This window comes from Engraulis encrasicolus, chromosome 2, assembly GCF_034702125.1.
Source record: "Engraulis encrasicolus isolate BLACKSEA-1 chromosome 2, IST_EnEncr_1.0, whole genome shotgun sequence".
Taxonomy (NCBI): Eukaryota; Metazoa; Chordata; class Actinopteri; order Clupeiformes; family Engraulidae; genus Engraulis; species Engraulis encrasicolus.
This window is the reverse complement of record NC_085858.1, coordinates 57133857-57156243: the sequence shown is the minus strand read 5'-3', so window position 1 is coordinate 57156243 and position 22387 is coordinate 57133857. Positions and strand designations below refer to the sequence as shown.

The window sequence follows — 22387 nt, the reverse complement described above, 5'->3', positions numbered from 1 at the left end:
AAACTCATACCCACATGGCTTCTCCGCAGTTTAACAGGAATCCCCACTTGAATACAGTATACTCACTACTAAAGAGTAGACTACACAGTATACAGTATAGAGTATGCCCACTACTAAAAAGTAGACTACACAGTATGCCCACTACTAAAAAGTAGACTACACAGTATGCCCACTACTAAAAAGTAGACTACACAGTATGCCCACTACTAAAAAGTAGACTACACAGTATGCCCACTACTAAAAAGTAGACTACACAGTATACCCACTACTAAAGAGTAGACTACACCACCGCTCCGTTGGTCCAGCCCAGCCCGAGTCCTCCCTCTCCAACACACCAGTCCTGAGCTTTAAAACGCATACAAAAACCACACATGGACACACAGCTAAACTTTATACAAAAGTACAGTTTTATTGTCACAAATAATTAATAATAAAAATCAACAAGTCCTAGAGAGAGAGAACAGTCGGAGGGAAAGCATGGTTGAGAGAGAATGCATTTTGCTGTGTGTGACTGCTGTGGATGTACAGATCACGCCTGCTGAGAGAGAGAGAGAGAGAGAGAGAGAGAGAGAGAGAGAGAGAGAGAGAGAGAGAGAGAGAGAGAGAGAGAGAGAGAGAGAGAGAGAGAGAGAGAGAGAGAGAGAGAGAGAGACCTGTTTACATATCCACATGAGTTTACATGAGTGTGGATGTGTGCCTGCCTGCAACTGTGTGTGTGTGTGTGCGCGTGTGTTCCATTGGTAGACTGAAGTGTTGCAGCAGTCAGATCAGGCGTCAGCTTGTGGCCTCTGGGCTGATGTGACCTGATGTGGGCGTTGATGCACATTATGGTGAGCAGTGAGCAGCTGATTGGACCACACACCACCCTGGACTGACACGAGCCAATGAGAACCTACAGACACCCCATATGGGCCAGACGGGCCAATGACTGCCTTAGACCCGCTTCAGGCAGACCAATGAGAGCTTGCGCCCACCTTAGATGGGCCAATGGCGGCTCAGACCCATGTCAAACAGGCCAATGACTGGTTAGACGCACCTGAGATGGGCCAATGGCTACTTACACCCATCTCAGACGGCCCAATCAGAGCTTAGACCCGCCACAGACCGGCCAATGAGAGCACGGACCGACCCATCCTCCCTGACCAGGGACGTAGGCAGACAAAGCAGAGAAAGCAGATAAAACTAAACTAACCCCCCCCATCTCTGTTATACAAGAGAGACAGAGCAGTAAAATAAAAACGAAAGACAAAACAAAAAGAAAAGAAAAGAGAGTGTTGAGCCGCCTCCCACTGTTCCTCCAGGGACGTCACGGCTGGGCAGCGCTCAGCTCACACACTCCTCCTACACTCCTCTCCCCTCTCCCTCTGTGTCCCTCGCTCCCTCCCCCTCCCTCTGTGTCCCTCGCTCCCTCCCCCTCCCTCTGTTATCTTCACATTTATTAGAAAAAACTAACTGGCTACAGCATAGAGGGAGGCATACAGCAGTGAGCAACGCACAGGGGAGGGTGGGGGTGGTTGTGTGTGTGTGTGTGTGTGTGTGTGTGTGTGTGTGTGTGTGTGTGCGCGCATGTGCGTGTGTGACAGAGGGGGTGTGCAGTCCAGAGTTTGTTTGTGTGTGTGTGTGTGTGTGTGACTTTGCAGAGTTCAGAGGGTGTGCAGGTTTAAGTCTTTCCAAAATAATTCCTTCAGGGGCTGGTAGAAATAAAAAAAGAGACCAAAGGAATATGAGCAGGAGAATACTTGAAGGAAAAAAGAAAAATAAAACAAAACAAAAAAAAGGCAAATAAATCAACATTAAGACAGTGGGGGGAGGAGGAGAGGAGAGGAGAGGAGAGAGAGAGAGAGAGGGGGGGGCAAAGATACAAAATGGTGGAGAGCCTTGTGGTGGCGTCTCCAGGAGGGGGGCGTGTGGCGTGTGGGCGAGGGTTAGCTTCCGGGTCGCGGGGCGGGGGGGTCACAGGAAGTAGTCTGCCACGGGCTTCTTGGAGGGGATGCCCCGGGTCTCCTGCGGCGCCGCCTCGAAGATGATGAACTCCTTCTGGAGGTGCTCGTCCAGCTCCAAGATGGCCGCCACGTTACCACACCTACAGGACACAGCAGAGCAGACAGAAGACAGGAGTTACATTACACTACACTACACTAGGGTCCTCCAAGATGGCCGCCACGTTACCACACCTACAGGACACAGCAGACAGCAGACAGCAGACAGGAGTTACATTACATTACACTGAGCTCCTCCAACTCCAAGATGGCCGCCACATTACCACACCCACAGGAGACAGCAGACAGAAGACAGGAGTTACATTACATTACACTACACTACACTAGGGTCCTCCAAGATGGCCACCACGTTACCACACCTGCACAGCAGACAGAAGACAGGAGTTACATTACACTACACTACACTAGGGTCCTCCAAGATGGCCGCCACGTTACCACACCTACAGGACACAGCAGACACTACATTACACTACACCAGGGGTCAGGAACCTATGGCTCTAGAGCCATATGTGGCTCTTTTGGGAACTGTATATGGCTCTTACTTATCTAGGGTTGCCAAATATGGAATCGTCCTGTATTTATAAATAAAAGTACGGGTTCCATATTGAGTTGAAACGGGACAAGGGAGGTTAACAAGAGTTAAAATCCAAGATATGACATCTAAGAAATACGAAATTCTCCCAAACCCTCACCATAATGAAGTTGACAGTTGGCAACCCTATACTTACCAATGATCAATTTATCAATAAAAGCAATAACTTGACAGTACACTCTAAAATGCTTTTAATTGTATTCAGTGTTTTTAAAATGGTATGGCTCTCATGAAAATTTCTTTTTAAAAATTGGCGTGTATGGCTCTCTCCACCAAAAAGGTTCCTGACCTCTGCACTACACTATATTGGCAATTTACAGCAGTGCTGCTCGTCCAATTCCAAGATGGCTGCCACATTACCTAACCTTCAGCACCAGAGTTAGATCAAGGCACACACACACACAGCTCAGCATAGATGGACACAGACACACAACCAGACGGGACAGACATGCATTTCCACACAGACACAGCCTGTGCCCCGTAGCTAGACGTGAGATGAGGCATGGTAGTAACTGAGCGTGTGGTTGAGGAGCTCCCACACAGACACACAGCAGTCACCTAATCAGCGCTACAGGCAACCGTTACCTGGCAACCACCCCAAACAACAACAACACAGGCAGAGCAGCCATTTAAGCAGTCTACAGCACACACACACACACACACACAAGAAAGGAGCTGATGGCACATGTATGACTACTGACCTACAGTAGCCTTTACTGTAAGTGCTGATCTCACTTACACAGACCTATTACGGAAATTGGCCTCTTAAACACACACACACACACACTTTAATCCTGACCTCTTGCGACAGTTAGCCACTAACACCTACACACACACACACCCACACAAATCCTGACGAGTAGTTTTTAGCCGACAACACTGTGAGGACGGTCTCGTTGAAGTGCCCCCCCACACACACACACACCTGTAGCAGTAGTTGGGTGCGGACCAAACGGTGAGGACGGTCTCGTTGAAGTGCCACACACACACACACACACACACACACACACACACACACACACACACACACACACACACACACACACCTGTAGCAGTAGTTGGGTGCGGACCAAACGGTGAGGACGGTCTCGTTGAAGTGCCACTTGTACCCCTCCATGACCAGCTGATGCGCTCGGCAGATCATGTCGATGTCGTTGGCCGCGTTGAACTGGGCCACCACGTCAGAACCGAACAGGTAGCCGGCGCCGCGCGGACTCACACCCCAACCAGTGGTGTCTGGAGAACACACACGCACACACACACACACACAGTTAGATATTGAACTGGGCCACCACATCAGAACTGAACAGTTAGGTATTGAACTTATCACACAGCACTACGTACACCAAGATAGAAGCAAACACCTCTTATTAGAGACTCAGTTGGGTATACTGAAGACATATTTAACAGGTAGCCTTCGGGCTCGGACCAGACTCACACACACACGGCTCTCACCTTCGGGGTCGGACCAGAGCAGGTCGCACATGGGCCCGTCGTGAGGCACTTCCTGTTTCCTGTCTATGGTCCTGATCTGGTCCAACGTCTGGATGGAGGGAGACAGGCCGCCGTGCACACAGAAGATCTACACACACAGACACACACACAGAGTTAGCAATGTTCTGGATGAAGATAGACAGGCCGCCGTGCACACAGAAGATCTACACACACACACACACAGACAGACACAGAGGATGAAGAGAGACAGACCACCGTGCACACAGAAGATCTACACACAAACAATGATGAGATCAAGGGGGCGTTGGAATGCTTATGATGAGGTCCAGGGGTCGTTGGCAGGCTTGTGATGAGGACAAGGGGCAGTGGGAGGCGTATAATGAGGTAAAGGGGGGCGTTGGGAGGCTTACGATGAGGTCCAGGGGGCGTTGGCAAGCCTATGATAAGGACAAGGTTCGTTGGGAGGCTTACGATGAGGTCCAGGGGGAGTAGGGAGGCGTATGATGAGGTCCAGGGGGTGTTTATTGAGAACTCCTGCACTAGACATTCTCCACCACTGGACTAGAGGACACTCGATATGTCTGATCAATATCTGGAGACCGTGATGGCTGAGAGAGGGGATGACAATGCTACTCTATGGGGAGAATTTAGCTACTCATCTATCTGGTTTTTAATCTATGGTGCACTGCAGTGCTGGGTGGCTCCAGTATAAAGTCAAATGGGTTTTTTATTGACCAACTGTCTTATTTCTGCACTCTATGTAAAGCAGTGTGGGTGAACTGCTGTGTTTGAATAGGCTGTACAAATACAGTACATGGGGGAGAGGAGGTCTGTCAAGTTTGTGTTCCCCTCTTGGCCTCACTGTGTAGTAGGGATGGGCATACGGTGAAAATTACGCCCATCCCTATTGTGTAGTGCATTATGATCATGGCACCAAGGCCAGCTGTGATTGCTCTAGATTTCTTGATCTGCAAATATCTTAAGCATGAAAATGCACCACTTGCTCCGGCAAAGCCTTTTCGTGACACGAATGGCAAAAGCTGCTATTTATTCATAAATAATATATAATACTGTTGCATAGTCTTTGGTAAATTCCCATCAATTCTCAGGTCTTAGATGGTGTGCTTAGATGGTGTGCCTAGATAGTGTGCCTAGATAGTGTGCCTAGATAGTGTGCCTAGATAGTGTGCCTAGATAGTGTGTTTAGATAGTGTGTTTAGATAGTGTGTTTCTTCGCTGCACAACACTCTCCTGTGCATGTCTGGTTGAGTGAGGACAGGAAACGGCCTGTTGCTATTCTGGAGCTGTTGAGACCAGAGGGTGACGCAGCTACTGCTACAGCTGAGAGGAGGAGAGTGGGGCCAGCAGGCTTGCAGAAGTAATATTGTCATCTCACGTCCATGATGGCGGAGAGCGACAGGTAGGCGAAGATCTCGGTGCCGTAGCATTACACCTCTACCTTACTATATGACTACTATTATTTTATCAATATTAATAATCTCTCACCTTGCCGTCGATGATGGCGGAGAGCGACAGGTAGTCGAAGATCTCTGTGCAGTACCTCCAGACGGTGACGGAGCCGTATTTCCTCAGGCACTCGTCGTAGAAGCCGTACACCTGCGTGATCTGCCGCGACTCGTGGTTACCGCGGATCAGGGTGATTCTGTCGGGGTAGCGCACCTGTCGAAGACACACACACACACACAGATCTGAGAAAAGCATCTTGAGTACACAACACCAACACTAACTGTGTGTGTACACCAGAAACGATCAAAGCTACCAAGTAGCCGAGCTTGTTGAAGTTTTGCTCTGGGAGTGACATTGACATGTTTGATTGAGCTTATCAAATCATATAACTCATCATAGGTCATCAGCTAGCATGCTAATGTGGTTATATTTAATTGCCAAAATTCACTCTGGTTGCCAATTCTAACTGGCCTCAATTTGTTGACCCTCCAAAGAGAAATAATGACTCCGGTCGCATCGTGTGTGTGTTTGTACAAGATGGAGCTGAGCCCGAAGGGACAGACGAGGGACCAAGATTTAGGACCAGAATACTTCAGAGGCAGAGAGGCAGGAATGCACACAGACACACAGACACACACACACGAACGCCCCTGGCGACTGTGTCGATCGCACACGTCTGTGTTCCTTGTGTTGAAGCGCAAAGTTGTCTACATTGCTGACTGCATTTTATTCATGCAAACAAACTGTCAAACCTGAAGGCAGACATGGTCATTGTCATTGTCATTGTCATTGTCAAGAGCTGCCTCTGCAGGACAGGCGAGACCTTTTGAAAGGCTGCACACGAACAGGAGCTGCAGGTTGCACATGGGACACGCAGGCAGAGATTCTTTAAGTATATAGAGATATGCCAATGTAATAGGTTTCTATGGGCACCTAACATGACCCGGTTCCGGTCTGCCTAAAGGGGCGTGTCATAATACTCCTAGCATTGAATAGAACAGTCCTCAGGTCTGCCTAAAGGGGGATTTCTCCCCCTCCCCCTTGCAATTGTAGAACCCGGAAACAATGGGCCAATGGAACCTCTCTCTCTCTCTCTCTCTCTAATCTCTCTGGCGCAGGTGAGGTGAGGTGGTATCTAGGCCACGAGGAGGGGAGCCAAAACAGAGGACAGGGATTTCACTAGGAGAGAATAGGCTCGTTCGTGACCACGCAGTAAGATTTTTGCTAGGCAGTGGGCATGCGCACTTTGCCAGTTTGATGCATTCTGGTTACAATTTTCTAACCACAATGCATCAAACTGGCAAAGTGCGCATGCCCACTGCCTAGCAAAAATCGTACTGCTTCGTCACGAACGAGCCTAATGGGTGGTGTGGCCGTGAGAAGCAATGTGAGGGAGGGGTGGTGCACCAATGAGCCTGGCTTAAAGGTGCACCGTGTAAGATGGTGGCCAGAGTAGGTATTGCAATCATGCTGCTCATTGTAACTGTGCTGCCTGTTGTCAAATTTGATCTTCACATGAATATTAACTAAGTAATAAACTAACATTCACTAATATGACCAAAGTACAGTAAGTTTTGCAGCTAAAAATGTCTACTTCTGGACATTCAAAATGGCAGACAATGGAGAGGATCCCCTTTTGATGCCATTTTCCCAGCCATAATGAATACATAGAATTTGGTGGTGTTGGTAAGTACTGATGAAAATGGAGCATTTGGGAATAGCCAATATGGATTCTGGAAATAAACTGCTGAAAATATGACACAGTGCACCTTCAAGGCATCAAACCACATATACTGCATTTAAGACTTATGGCTTTCTAATGATCTGTGGAAGCGCTACTCCAATAAGCCGGCTCCCTGAAGCGGTTCAGGGCATCTGTTGGGTAACCCCCAGAGGGTTTATGAAGCACGCGGGGCAACTCTGTTCCCCATCGCTACAGCACACATATGAGACGTATTCAAAACAAAACAAAAAATTGTGTACAAAGAACGAAGTGTACAAAGAAAATTCAACAACGGTGAAAACACTCTGCAACACGGCTTACTTTCCTAGGTTTTTATTTTTATTAAATGAGTTCACCCACTAGAAGACCTTAAGGTCGAAACGTAATCTCCCGTAATTACCCAATCATGACCATGCATACAATTCTGCAGGAAACACTGAGGCGAAGTGATATGAGGCGAGCTACAGTTGTTGTACAGAAGTTAAGTGTAATGTAAAGTAATATAAGTGTGTGTGTGTGTGTGTGTGTGTGTGTGTGTGTGTGTGTGTGTGTGTGTGTTACCTTGAGGGCCAGGAGGAGTAGGAAGGTCTCCACGCTGTAGAATCCTCTGTCTACAAAGTCCCCCATGAAGAGGTAGTTGGTCTCCGGAACATCGCCTCCCACCTGCAGAACGCAACGCAACAGGACAGGACAGGACAGCAACAGGTGAACACGGGGGAACAGGTGAGCAACAGGTGAATGACTGAGGACTGATGAGAACAGGTGAGTAAGGGACGACAGGTAAATGACAACGGGTGGAACTCTGCAAAGTGCAATAAGCAGCACAGGTGAACATGTCCGTAATCCGTACGTACTCAGGACTCATGAGAACTGGTGAATGACTGAGGACAAACCTGTTGGCAAAGTGCAAAACCTCTGAAGACTTCAAGACCACCATTGATTAATTTAAATGTGGACAAGACAATCGGGCAGAGGGCTTTTAAATTGCATTTTCTGTAATTATTAGTAGAGAATGGTAATGGTGGAGGGGTGTGTGGGTAAGCGATGAGGATGGTAATGGTGGAGGGGTGTGTGGGTAAGCGATGAGGATGGTAATGGTGGAGGGGTGTGTGGGTAAGCGATGAGGATGATGATGGTGGAGGGGGGTGTGGGTAAGCGATGATGATGATGGTGGAGGGGGGTGTGGGTAAGCGATGAGGATGGTAATGGTGGAGGGGTGTGTGGGTAAGCGATGAGGATGATGATGGTGGAGGGGTGTGTGGCTAAGTGATGAGGATGAGGATGGTGGAGGGGTGTGTGGGTAAGCGATGAGGATGATGATGGTGGAGGGGTGTGTGGCTAAGTGATGGAGCTCATGACCACATGAGTAGGAGCAAAGCACGGGCCCAGAGGGGGACAAAACATGAGCAACATGAAGAGGGAGCGGGAGAGGGATAAGGAGCGGGGTGTGTGTGTGTGTGTGTGTGTAAAAAATAAGCACATGTTGAAAGGGGGTGTAAACGTGAGCATAGCAAGAGGGAGGGAGGTGTAGGTGGGTGGGGGGTTGGCAGAGCGTGTGTGTGTGAGTGTGTGAGCGTGCAAGTGTGTGTGTGGGTGGCAGAGCGTGCACGTGTGTGAGCTCGAGTGTGTGAGCGTGAGGGTGTGTGTGTGTGTGTGTGTGTGTGTGTGTGTGTGTGTGTGTGTGTGTGTGTGTGTGTGAGTGTGAGTGTGAGTGTGAGTGTGTGTGTGTGTGCGTGCTCCAAAGCCCCTGTAATGCCCAGACAGGAGTTGCTTTAAGCCACGGCGGCATGCGGCAGGCCACGAGGACACGGGACACACTGCATGCCAACAGGCCACCGCAGTACCAGCCAGGTAGCTGAATGGAAAGCCTGCGCACTTCAAATCCTTTTTTGTTGTTGTTGTATTTCGTTTCTCCTGACCGCCCCAGACGGTGCTTTCAGCACATGGATGTGCATCACAAGAAAGCAACACCTCGAGTGGTCATCTGAAACTCACAGAACCGTGGCTATGATACACATAACCTTCGTTTTATTCAATGGCAGAGCTACGTTTCGAAAACAAACAAACAAACTAAATGTGTGCAGACTTTTCACTCTACAATCTGAATCAGCCGTTTGTCCAGCGTGGTTTTCCTTCTAAACCCTGTAGTACAAGTGGAGCTGAGGCCTTTTAATACAGACATTTCTACTGAATCCTGCACCTTCGAAACAGATGAGCGGTGGCCTATCACTAATGTAGCAAATGAAATGATATTTTTCTTCTTCTGTGGATTATAAAAAAAAATAAATTCATTACATATTAATGACCAATTAAATTACTAATGAATATATGAGCATTAGCTGTGGTTGTACCACCTGACGGCCATCCGAGTCCATAAAACCCCTCATTGCCCCGCAGGTCAGCCCTGGCAGACAGTGTGCTGCCCTGCAGACATGCTGGCCCCTGCTGTGCGGCCTGCTGAACAGTAATCACGTTAACCTGAACTGGCCAGAGCCAAGGTGACTCAGGCTGCTGCCACAGTTAAGGCAAAGAGGTTGGATATATAATAAAGAGGAATCCAAACACGCCCACTCAATGCAAAAGCGTGTGCTCAAAATTTGGTCTCCTAAGGGGGCGTCGTCCCTCCTTCTTCTTCTCTTTTCGTGGTGTTTGCACAAGACGTGCGCTACCGCCATCTACAGCGCTAAGGGGACTTCATTTATTCTCTACCTCAAGACTCCGAAGGTCTCCTGATCGAAGGTCTCCTAAAGGGGCGTTCACCCGACGTAAAGTGGATACCGGAAAAGAACCCGCCTGTTTTTTTCTCCCTCTCATATACGATTTTCTGGTTAATAGCGGAGCAAATAAGACCAAAAATAGTTCACTTTGGTATGCAAGCATAGAAATTGGCACAGAAGTTCATTAGAATGTACTCTTTGAGCTAAGGGCGTTGGCCACGCAAAAATCCAAAATGGCGGCCATTTTTCAAGATGGCCACCCTGTTCACTTGTAAATAAGGCTAATAAGAGTTAAATTAATGACACAATCACACAATTCGGCACAAATGTTCATTAGAATGCACTCTTTCACAAAAGAGCATTGGCCACTCAAAATCCAAGATGGCTGCCATTTTTCAAGATGGCCACCCTGTTCACTTGTAAATAAGGCTAAGAATAGTTAAATTAATGATACAATCATACAATTAGGCACAAATGTTCATTAGAATGCACTCTTTCACGAAAGAGCATTGGCCACTCAAAATCCAAGATGGCCGCCATTTTTCAAGATGGCCACCCTGTTCACTTGTAAATAAGGCTAAGAATAGTTAAATTAATGATACAATCATACAATCAGGCAGAAATGTTCATTAGAATGCACCCTTTCACAAAAGAGCATTGGCCACTTAAAATCCAAGATGGCTGCCATTTTTCAAGATGGCTACCTCACAACTTGTAAATAAGGCCAAGAAGAGTTAAATTAGGGATAGAATCATGCAATTTGGCACGAATATTCCCCAGAAAGAATTTCTGATCAATGATCAATTTTTGATCAATGATTTAAGCCTAGGAGCCCAACTGAAATATTCAATTTTCATATCAATCAAGTGAATACATGTGCATATCAAGTGTCAGTGACGCTTGGATTATCTACCTCTATAAGGTCATTACAAATTAAAATGTATGCTGGTTTGTGTTCAGATATGTACAGTATATCGCAAGTCCTAGTGTACTATGGAGTGATGGGGACCTCTATGCTTAGGAAAGTATGAATAATCAATATACAATACACCATACATACAGTATATTGACATGTGCAAAATGGTAACATGTCTGTTTTATGTTCTACTTTGGCCTTTAACCTAGATTATATGTTGGCTACCTAACCACTTGATTTATTGATTGCTCATTATTTTTTATTTGTGGGTGTGGTCCTTTGTTTAAAACATGTCAGCCTGGCTTACTTCTCTCACACACTCAAAAAGTCTTTCAAAAACTTTAAACAACATGTGGAAATCCCATTGACTTTGGAGGGATACACCTGTCAAATTAGCCCAAACGTCATCAAGATACTGTACTCTACTGTACTGTGGTGTAGTGTACTCTGCTATACTGTACTGTACTGTACTGTACTGTACTGTAATGTTATATACTGTACGGTACTGTACTCTACTGCTCCGTACTGTATGCTACTGTACTGTACTGTACTCTACTGTACTGTAATGTGATATACTGTACGGTTCTGTACTGTACTGTACTGTATGTGATATACCATACTGTACTGTACTGCACCGTACTGTACTCTACTGTACTGAACTGTACTGCAATGTGATATACCAAACTGTACTGTACTGTACTGCACCGTACTGTATGCTATTGTACTGTGCTGCACCGTACTGCATGCGACTGTACTGTACTGTACTTTACTATTCTGCACTGTACTGTATGCTACTGTACTGTACTGTACTGTACTGTACTGCACTGCACTGCACTGTACTGTACAACAACATAGTAGAACTGAAACATGTGCAGCTTTCTGAGGTCATGTACAATATGATGCAAAATGGTGTAGTGGGAATGAGTTGTGTTACTATTACCACTCACAATCTATGGTAGACTATCCTTCCTCCCAGACTATTTGTGTGCCTTGCATATCAAGAAAATGAGTAATGAGTACCAGTAATGATTTACTTTTATAGTATATACCATATGAGAACTGTTGTTTTATATAGATATTTCTCCTATGGGTAAGGGTGGCAAAGACCTATGGTACATGTTGTCCATCAGCTGTCAGTTGTGAAGTAGCAATTGAAGTACTCAATGATTATTGAGCTAACTGTAATACAACTTGTGAAGTACTAGGTGAAGACTTGAAAAAAAAAAACAATTTACCTCTGCCTACTTACTCAACACCTACTTAGAAATGATTTCCATTTAATTTGAACTGAAGACATACTGTGGCCTACATGTATATTGAGTAATCTGTAATACCATTCTAAAGATGACTGAAGTGCACTCACTATGTGCACAATGCTACTTGTGAAAATGTTGAATTAGGTGATCTTATGGGTTCTTCATACATACAGTATGGAGAGATCCTGTCCTTTACCCTCTGTTAAACAAATATAAAATATCTGTTAATGAAATTAGAGGATGGAGAACCTGCTACCTTGGACATTTGACACTTCCCCATTCAGATGCTGCTGAGTGAGCATTAGCAGCAGTCTATTCTTACCATAGTTTTAGTGTGGGAAATACTCATTTTAATTCAACCCAAGAATCTTCTCAAATCGTTCACAATTTTACATTTGCTGCCAAGCATGTAAGCACAGTATGCACACTATCACACATACTTTCACACTATGTACATTTTTGTAGTTTCATCAATCTGTCAAGCAGGCTACAACTGCCATTGCTTCATCTCTGATGGGTTTGGGACTATATTAACATTGTCAGCTAAGTATAATGTCATGTACTAACAATGTAATGCATTACACAACATGATATTGTATATGACATGGTAGAATTGTTTTTCCCCCGATGGCTCCTAGGCTAGAATTACAGCTTAATACCCTAAAGACACACCATGCAAAGTTTGGTGCTTTTATCACTTCCGTAATGGTAAAACCTTTACAGACTCCACTAGTAATACCTTCTCCACTTCGCCTTTGTGGAGCACATACTCATTCTCACATTCACAGACCAGCTCTGGAGGCTGCCAAGAAGGCACCAATTGTTTGGGGTTTATGAGCGAAAGTGCTGTTTCTCTCTCTCTCTCTCTCTATGCATCATAAAGGGTGGCCATCTTGAAAAATGGCAGCCATCTTGAATTTTGTGTATCCAACACCATTTTTTTAAAAAAATGCATACAAAGACACATTTCTGCCAAATTACATGATTGCATCACTAATTTAACTATTCTTAGACTTATTTGCGAGTGGCGAGGGTTGCCATCTTGAAAAATGGTGGCCATCTTGGATTTTGCGTGGCCAACACCATATTTTGAAAATGTAAATTCAAATGAACAATTTTGCCAAATTACATGCTTGCATCACTAATTTAACTATTCTTAGACTTATTTAGAAGTGGAGAAGGTGGCCATCTTGAAAAATGGCGGCCATCTTGGATTTTTGCGTGGCCAACGCCCTGAGCTGATAGAGTACATTCTAATGAACATCCGTGCCAATGTTCATGCTTGCATACCAAAGTGAACTATTCTGGGCTATTTTGACAGTTAACTGCTGGACTATAAGGCCTTAAAAGCAGGGCTCCTCCCATACCAGCACTCTACTGTTCAACTCACCACAACAAACAAACACCTACAAAGCGGATTCCAAAAAAGTTGGGACACTTTGTATGTTGTGAATAAAATAAAAATGCTGGCATTTTCAAAACATCCAATATGTTAATAAGGTAGAGCATTATGTACCGACAACATATCAGTTGTTAAAGTCAAGCAGAATTATTGTTTTGAGGTAATTATGTTATCATTTCAAATTTGACCCATGCAACAAATTTCAAAAAAGTTGGGACAGGGCCAGCACATGTTGTAATAGTTGGATAATTCTAAAAATAACACAAAGAAGAATATTTTAAAAGGAACTATATTGACTGCCAACATGAATGCACAAATAAAATACCATCACAGAGAGGCTGTGGCACTCAGAAGCGAAGATTTTGAGGGGCTAATTACTTATCTATTACACAGAAAGATTGAATTATCAAAATTGCAGGCATATAAGGCCTATTTCCGTAATATAGAGTTCTGTGTAATCATTGCATGAGTTATGAGATCATGACATACTCATCGTCAATAAGCAAACTATGACACTCCAACAATGACAGCTCTCGAAAAAATGACCATAAACACAACACTTGATTAATGCACATGATGCAGACATTAAACAGTGTTGCATGCGGAAAGCTCATTCTAGATGGACCTAGGAGACATGTGAAACTGTCCTCTGATTACAGAATGGAAAATATTTCATCCTTTTTTTAAATCTAGGAGTCATGCACCCTCCAGGTTATATAGATAGTGAATTCTTCAGCTTGATTTAGTTTTCAGTCTTAAAGAGAGCATATATGATGGTAAATGGGGGCAGAGGTGCCTTGGTTATGGTCTTCTTGCTCATGTAGAGCATTAAAATGAATGTTGAATGATAAATACAGACTTTAAACAGCATGCATAGCTACCAAGGCATTATATTTTGGAGCCCCGCCTTTAGATATTGCCCCATAACGGTGGCAAATGTCAATCTCTTCTATGTTCCAACAGTGTGGTTCCATCATAAGAGTAAACAGGTCACAAAATTGTTTTCTTGCTGTCAGGATATGCCACATATTAAGCATAACAAAAAGGTAAACAAGTTGAAGAACACACCTATCAGTTGAGCTGCTGAAATCATGTCTCGCACATCAAAAGATTTAATTTTTGAATACAATTATGCCATCAGTCAAAGTATTTAACTGTTCAGTCTCATCCCTTGTGTTGTGTTTAGTCTTATCCAATATAAAAAGCATTTTATTGGCCCTGTCCAAACTTTTTTGGGATTTGTTGCAAGGGTGAAATTTTAAATGACCACATAATTACCTCAAAACAATAATTCTGTTTGACTTTAACAACTGATATGTTGTCTGTATATGATGTTCTACCTTATTAACATATTGAATGTTTTGAAAATGCCACAATTTTGATTTTATTCACAAAATACAAAGTGTCCCAACTTTTTTGGAATCCGCTTTGTACCACCTGGAAGACAACCCCTGATAAGATAAAGATTTTGTGTTGTGAATGTAATTTTTGAGGTTGCATCACACACAAAAAAGTACACTTTTAGGGGTGTTCTTACATCATATTAATATGAAACGGCACAACAAAAAAGTGGCATAGAAAAAAAGAAAAAAAGTGGCTTATCCCTAGATAAGTCATGCGTGTCTAACTCCCCACCACTACCTTGACTAACAAACATGCTGCAAGAAACACTGAAAAGATAATTGAACTTGAGCTCAGCAATAGCATAAAGATCCACCATATTCCAACTAGAGATGCACCGGATCCTGATTTTTAGGATCCTGCCGGATACCGGATCCACTGCATAAGATCCTGCCGGATCCGGAACCGGATCCTACAAAAAGGTTGAAACACATAGGGTCTTTCTCAAATGCAAGGCCAGTGTCCTTCCAAGTGTATCAGCCTAATTAGTCACGCCCAGTGATTGGATACTTTTTGGTGAACTCTACAGAATATCCAATCACTGGGTATGACTAATAAAGGGTATCCAATCACTGGGCATGCCTAATTAGGCTGATACACTTGGAAGGACACTGGCCTTGCATTTGAGAAAGACCCATAGTCTACTCGCACACGTGGGCCCTTTTTATTACGTTGGCTGAAACTATTTTTTAGACTCATTGGCTTATTGCCACACTGCCTGCAACGGCCGTTTCCAAAGGGCTTTCACTCCATGCAGTGATTGGGGTTGTGAAAGACTGACTGAAAAGGCTAGGCTAGACATGCACCAGACCCTGATTTTTAGGTAACATGCCAGATACCGGATCCAGTGCTTAAGATCCTGCCGGACCCGGATCCTGTGAGAAACCCTATTATCCTGCCGGATCCGGAACCGGTGCATCTCTAATTCCAATCAGCATCTACCAGACAGTGCAGAATGGTCCTTTGCACCATCATCATGTAAGGTTGCATAGAAACCATTGGGGCCTTTCCGCATTTAGACAGACTAAAAATACCCAAACCAAATGAACGGATTACCCTGCGTTTCCATATCCATCAGTAAAACAATAGCAACTGTGAATAGCACCCAACAGCAGAGAAACACTATACCATGTTGCTACAGAGCAATTAAACCAGCGGTGCTCAACCGTTTAGGAAAATATAACTCCTAGACCTCATCAAGCCTCCCAACGCTCCCTTGTCTTTATCATAGGCTTACCAACACCCCTTAATATTAAAACATAAAACACACCAACACCCTGTAAATAAATATAAAGTTGCTTTGGATAAAAGCATCAGCAAAGTGTAGTGGAATATAATTCAACCTTTAGGCCACCTCATTTTACTGGACTAATTACGTTTTGGACACACACCCAAAGACAGCTACTGCTGTGTAAGCTTAGTCTTGGAGGGCACTTGAGGTTGTAACCTAACTAACTACCTAGTGCTCTTTACTCAACCCTGCACCCCAGACTCCCACAGTACATGAATGCTGTGTCAGTGGGTGCATTCCAATAGCCAATCTCCCCTCCTCCCTTGAGCTTGTGGCCTCCTGATGATGACGTTGCAAGATGTCATTGACAATAGAAGTTTAATTCAATATCTCGCACAAGTGCAAGCCAAAAGGTCAATTTCGTCATTGGTAATCAGGATATTGCATGGGGAAATGCACCCCACAAAAGTTGTTGTGTCTTGGCTGACCGTGGGAAAACTTTGTTTTCTCCACGGAGGCGAGGTGGGTCGTCAGCAAAGCGCGATTCCACAGGCAAAGGCCGAGTCTGCATATTGGAATCCACCCTGGATCGCTCTACCTGTGCCGTCTAGTTCATCTCCTTTTGAATTTCTTTCCCCATTTGTGAGGCCACAAGCACAACTCACGGACGGCAGATTGAATAAATGAAAAGAACTCTCACTCACACACACACACACACACTCAAGTCGAGGACGGGAGGTTGTGCAAATGAATGCTGTATAAATGACTGCTGTGTCAGTGTTGTTTCTAAAAGCAGGGGGATGAAGACTGGACTTGATTGCTCCACAGCAAAGGGCTACTGGCAGCAAGTGTGGAGGGAGTCTCACCACTGACTAAGCCCAATAAGAATGTGCTGACGTGACCATTTAAAAAGCAATGACACCACACACACACACACACACACACACTTACTCTGAACAACTCCTTCAGGTCGTAGAACTGTCCGTGAATGTCGCCACACACCTGTGTCCAAAAGATGGTTGAATTACCATAAGCAGCTTCATTTACAGGAACAAAAACAATCCAATAGTAAATATTTTCAGAAAAAACGAAAAAAAAATCACTGGGACTCACGGTGACGGGAGAGTCTACCCTCTGTACATTGCTCTCCTCCACAAGGATTTCTCTGTGATGAGAAGAGAAAGAGATTACACATTACAATCATTATAGCCAATGGAAAACAATGCTGCCTGCGCCTACTGTTCAAAACCACACAATCGGACACAGTGAAACCCTACATGACACATGCAATTATGAAAAGCAGAATATAGTACATTTGTACACTCCAGTAATAATTGACTGATGACAAGTAAAATGACAGCGTCTAACTACATACACACACAACACACAAATTAGCAGGACAGATCAACATTGTACACAACCTGCATACATAGACAATAAGACCTGTCAAATTAATGCACAGCTCAGCACACAAACACAATAGAAAGAGTGCATGAAAAGTAACTAAAAAGTTGATCATCAGGCATGTTGATGTAGTCAGGTGGATTCATATATGTGTCCCCATTACAACAAACAAAAATCCACAAATGAATATATGCATTGAGCCTTGCCACAGCTCATGTGTCTACAAATTAAGGCAATTTCAATGAGTAATGATTCTGGGCAATGACAGTTTGTTTCTGGGCTGTTTCTAACCAACACATGCATTAAGAGAACTCAGCAGCATCTAAAAAAAAATCATTAGAAAATTGGGAACCAATAATAATGTTGCCCGGCAACATTGCTCAAGATTGCATCAATACCCCAAGTTGCTATTTTGTTCAACTAGAGAAGGGGTGGGGAACTTTTTTTCATTCGAGGGGTCACTTCAAATTTTATGAAGTCCTCCAAAGGACGTACTTGTAGGAACACCAACCAGGATTTTCACCCAGCACTATAGGCCTATATTGAAGGCAACCACTCCTTAACAACAGACCCCCACCTACACTAGGTCCCCTGAAAATATAACTTAATTGTATATAACGTAAATGTAAATTCTAAGATTGCGTTCAAAACACACATTTCATGTGAAACAGCACAACATTAAAATGATATCAGGGGCCGGACAAGACAACCTCACAGGTCGTAATCGCGCCCCCGGCCCGGGCCCTAGGTTTCCTACCCATGGACTAGAGATTTTAAACCTTATAACGGGTCAGTGGTGACCCGAAGACAAGAGGAGGTTTAAATGTGGCGGTGACCCTAAGACAAGGGGAGGGTTAAGTCTGGTGGTGCTTACCTGGCTTTGGCACACAGCGCTTTGACCTCATTCTCCTTGATGAGTTCACATCTCCTCAGCTGGTCAATCTGTCTGTCCAGATCACTGATGTCACCCATGGCGACCACTTCCAGGCACAGGGGAGACGAGAGAAGTAGAGAGAGAGAGAGAGCAGCCGGCCAGAGAGCACAGGACAGAGCCCCTACACGTCACTCCCAGGAGTAATCTGTATTGCAGACAGAGCCCTCTCTGTTCCTGCCTGCCGCTCGACTCCAACACTTCAAGCCAATGGGCAACACACACCAGTGACCAGGGCCAGGGATTTGGCGGCAGAAGACCTGTAAACACAGGGGGAATGACGCATTTAAAGTCTGACAAACTGCTGACAAATCACCTGTCTGACGTCCTCAGTGTGCCAATGAGAACTGGATATCAATATCATTCTCTCCGGTTGAAAAAAAAAATAAGGCTGGATTTCGTGGTTCGTTTCTACTACGACAATATCAGTGCTGCGCCACAACACATAAAACTAACAGCAAGCAACAGAACAAGACAGACCAAGCAGCATAGACGCTATCACGCAAATAAGACCACAGTTAAACACGACACAACTGGCTGACACCCACCTACCTTGAGCACAATTGCCGACTATTTCAGATAATAGTTTAAGATGGCTAACTGCCAAGGTTTGTCAAGTAAAAGCGCTAACACGACGTTAGCTTCGGCTCAGGCCGACTTGGAGCTTGGTAGCAAAACAGTGCAAACTGCAAGCGATCTCCTCCTCGACGCTAGGATAAACTTCCTAGAGCAGCAGCTAGATGAAATAGTTCAGCAATAGCGATCCACTTTATTCCCAGTAACTTCACCTTATAACCTCAACTCCTGAAAGACCGCCCAGTTGGCTGCGGTTGCATCTTCAGCTGGGGCTATCGAGGGGGGGAACCGAACGCTGTGCACGTAGCCGATAGGTAGAATAGTGCACTTTGCTCGTTAGCCGTTCAAAGGGACTATTTGTATCTTCAAAGCAAGTGGTGGTAAGCACTTTATAGTCAACAAACGTTAAAATGAACTCATTTGACTGAGCACCATTTCCCTTGGCCTTCAGTGTTGCTTTTTGCTCGCTAATCTATCAGTTTTAAGACCACTTCACCGAATGTTAGCCAACTTTTTTCAATGGACATTTTCACGTTAACAGCCACCACCTGTGCCATTTCAAAATAAGTCCACGTTACTGCATACTGTTGCTGACAAAGTTGACGGATCGCTAACGGGCAAAGTAGCAGTAGAAGGGGCCAACGTAATTAATCATTATCTTCATCTATACGATACAGAGCCCCCTTCGCCCAGATACGTTACATGCTATGCGCGCTAGCAATGCTAGCTAGCTTAACTTAAAGTTACACAAGTTGCAGCAGCACGCTGAACAACACCGGCATGACAGAATAGCTTTCCTTCTGATATCAAGCTAGCAAGCACGGTTACCATTCATTGCTATCACAGCACATATCACAGAAGCCGTGGGCGAAAAAAGACAATGATTGCACACAAAACATAATAAACCGTTGACTGACATTGTTATACTCCAAACGAAACCTTCGCTTTACAAAATACCAGTGCTTTTGGGCTGCTTCGGTGGGTTACGAATGACATAACAGCTTGATGTTGGCCAACCTACTTGGCCTCTTATAAACGCAAGCAAAGCCTGCATCTGCTTTAGCATGCTAGATAGCAACTATCATTGCTAGTGGTAACCGAGGATAATGGATTGGATCTCGGCTAGCGGTAACTAGCCAACATGCTAAAAGCCTAGCCAGCTAACGAAATGTTAGCAAGAAAGAAAAAGTCGACTTTTGTCGTATTACTGCCACCAAAAATCAGCCGTGTTAATATACAACAACAACCTACTTTACCTCAATCACATACGCGGTTAAATATCGAAGTTTTACTGGAAGGACAATTTCATTCGTTGTCGTTTTTCTTCTTCCTCCCGGTGTAATTCCTTCTTTTCTTACCCCACCTCAGTCACCGGTGGCGAGTTTGCGAAACATAGGACGATATTGCGCCCAACTGCGTTTGGCGTATCCGATTGGCTACAATGGCTCCCTTGTTCGTCCCCTCTGATGGCTTTCATTTCACAGCAAGAATGTCAACTCTCGCTCAAAGCAGGCTTGCAGAACATTCGTGTACAAATAATTTGGCCGATCTCTTGAAACAGACACTAAAAGTAGGGTAACAACAAACAAAAAGTAGGCTACCCAAACCATTTACGATGCAGTAGGCCTACACAAATACCGTGTCGTATTTCATTTTAGCGTGGTTTGGCATATCTCTTGAAACAGATGTGCCAAGTCAAACAAACGTAGCCATACCCTACCCAACGATGCAGTGAGCTCCAGTATTTGATTTCATTTTTTATTTAGGCCTACATAGCCTAATAAATGAAAGTGTCAGCTAAATGCAATGTAATGTAGCCTAATGTAGCCTAATCCTAACTACATCAATTCATTCCCACTTCTGTAGATCTAACATTAACACATGGGTACTTTGATAAGGTCTATAATGAAACGTGACCTGACAAAAAATAGGTGGTGTCATGATGACAGACAAGGCATATTGGATTGTAGAAAATGTATTAAATAGTATTTGGAACAAGGTATAAATCAGATTTCAAGGAGTGAAACTGCTACAATGGCAAATCAACACAATGATGAAAGACAAGGCATATTGCATTGTAGAAAATGTATTAAATAGTATTTGGAACAAGGTATACATCAGCAAGTGAAGAGAAAATCCGAAGTGCTCAGGGAATTGTTCAGAAAAAATCTTGAAGGTGCTCTTTGGTGTTGGGGAAAAAACAATATCTTGTCAAAAAAGGGAGTCCAAGGCACTCTTCTTGTGGAAAAATATAAAAAAGCCTTTATTGAATCATGGCTAATAAGTTTAAAAACATGGGAGCAGAGACCCACAGCTTTTTATTAAAATGTAAAATCACAAAATGTGGTCAGTTTAAAAACATGCAAACCAAGGAAAATGTAAAATCACAAAATGTGGTCAGTTTAAAAACATGCAAACCAAGGAAAATGTAAAATCACAAAATGTAGTTTGTTTAAATCCAATCCAATATGCATTGTCTTTCATCATTGTGTTGATGCCACTGTAGCAGCACCTTGATGAATTGATATGCAGAATGCAGTTCCTAATATGACCACCAGATGGATTTACCGACATAATAAATAGAAGGTTAATCCTACATTTGCTACCACATGTGCCATGGACTCGGTGGACAACTTACCAGATCACCTCGAGGTTTGGATAATGTGAATAAAATGAAATTGTAAGAAACGTCATTTGTATTGCATCGTTGGCTAGGCCTGCTTTTGTTTATGCTTAGAGTGTCATCTGTTTCAAGAGATGAGCCAAACCATAATAAAATGACATGATGTAAACACAGGAGTTTATGTAGTTAGGATTAGGCTACATGACATTGCATTTAGCTGACGCTTTCATTTATTAGGTTATGTAAATAAAAATGAAATCAAATACTGGAGCTCACTGCATCATTTAGCTATGGCTACGTTTGTTTAACTTGGCACATCTGTTTCAAGAGATAAGCCAAACCACGCTAAAATGAAATACGACACGGCATTTGTGTAGGCCTACTGCATCGTAGGCTAAATGGTTTGGGTAGCCTACTTTTTGTTTGTTGTTACCCTACTTTTAGTGTCTGTTTCAAGAGATCGGCCAAATTATTTGTACACGAATGTTCTGCAAGCATGCTTTGAGCGAGAGCTGACAGTCTTGCTGTGAAATGAAAGCTATCAGAGGGGAGGAACAAGGGAGCCGTTGTAGCCAATCGGAGACGCCAAACGCGGTTGGGCGCAATATCGTCCTATGTTTCGCAAACTCGCTCACCGGTGTCTGGTAGGCTAGCTCCGCCTCCCTCTCCGAGAAGCCAATGACGTCGTTGTGA

General features: G+C 44.2%; 1 protein-coding gene across 3 annotated transcripts; it reads right to left on the bottom strand.

The window, feature by feature from the left end:
- Positions 1-384: 384 nt before the first annotated feature.
- On the bottom strand, positions 385-20442 carry ppp4cb (protein phosphatase 4, catalytic subunit b). 3 transcript variants are annotated; one of them, XM_063192686.1, is made up of 9 exons: positions 20328-20442; positions 18439-18755; positions 17274-17325; positions 17112-17162; positions 7799-7900; positions 5554-5727; positions 4048-4174; positions 3639-3828; positions 385-2083 (listed from the first exon to the last, which is right to left on the bottom strand). In XM_063192686.1, the coding sequence occupies exons 2-9, from the start codon at positions 18534-18536 to the stop codon at positions 1954-1956; spliced, it is 924 nt and encodes a 307-aa protein (XP_063048756.1). In that variant the 5' UTR covers positions 18537-18755; positions 20328-20442; the 3' UTR covers positions 385-1953. The 3 variants fall into 3 exon arrangements, with proteins under 3 accessions (XP_063048756.1, XP_063048744.1, XP_063048747.1); XM_063192674.1 differs by lacking the exon at positions 385-2083 and adding an exon at positions 2370-2440; XM_063192677.1 differs by lacking the exon at positions 385-2083 and adding an exon at positions 2370-2440 and having other exon boundaries at positions 20341-20442.
- Between the last annotated feature and the right edge of the window lie 1945 nt (positions 20443-22387).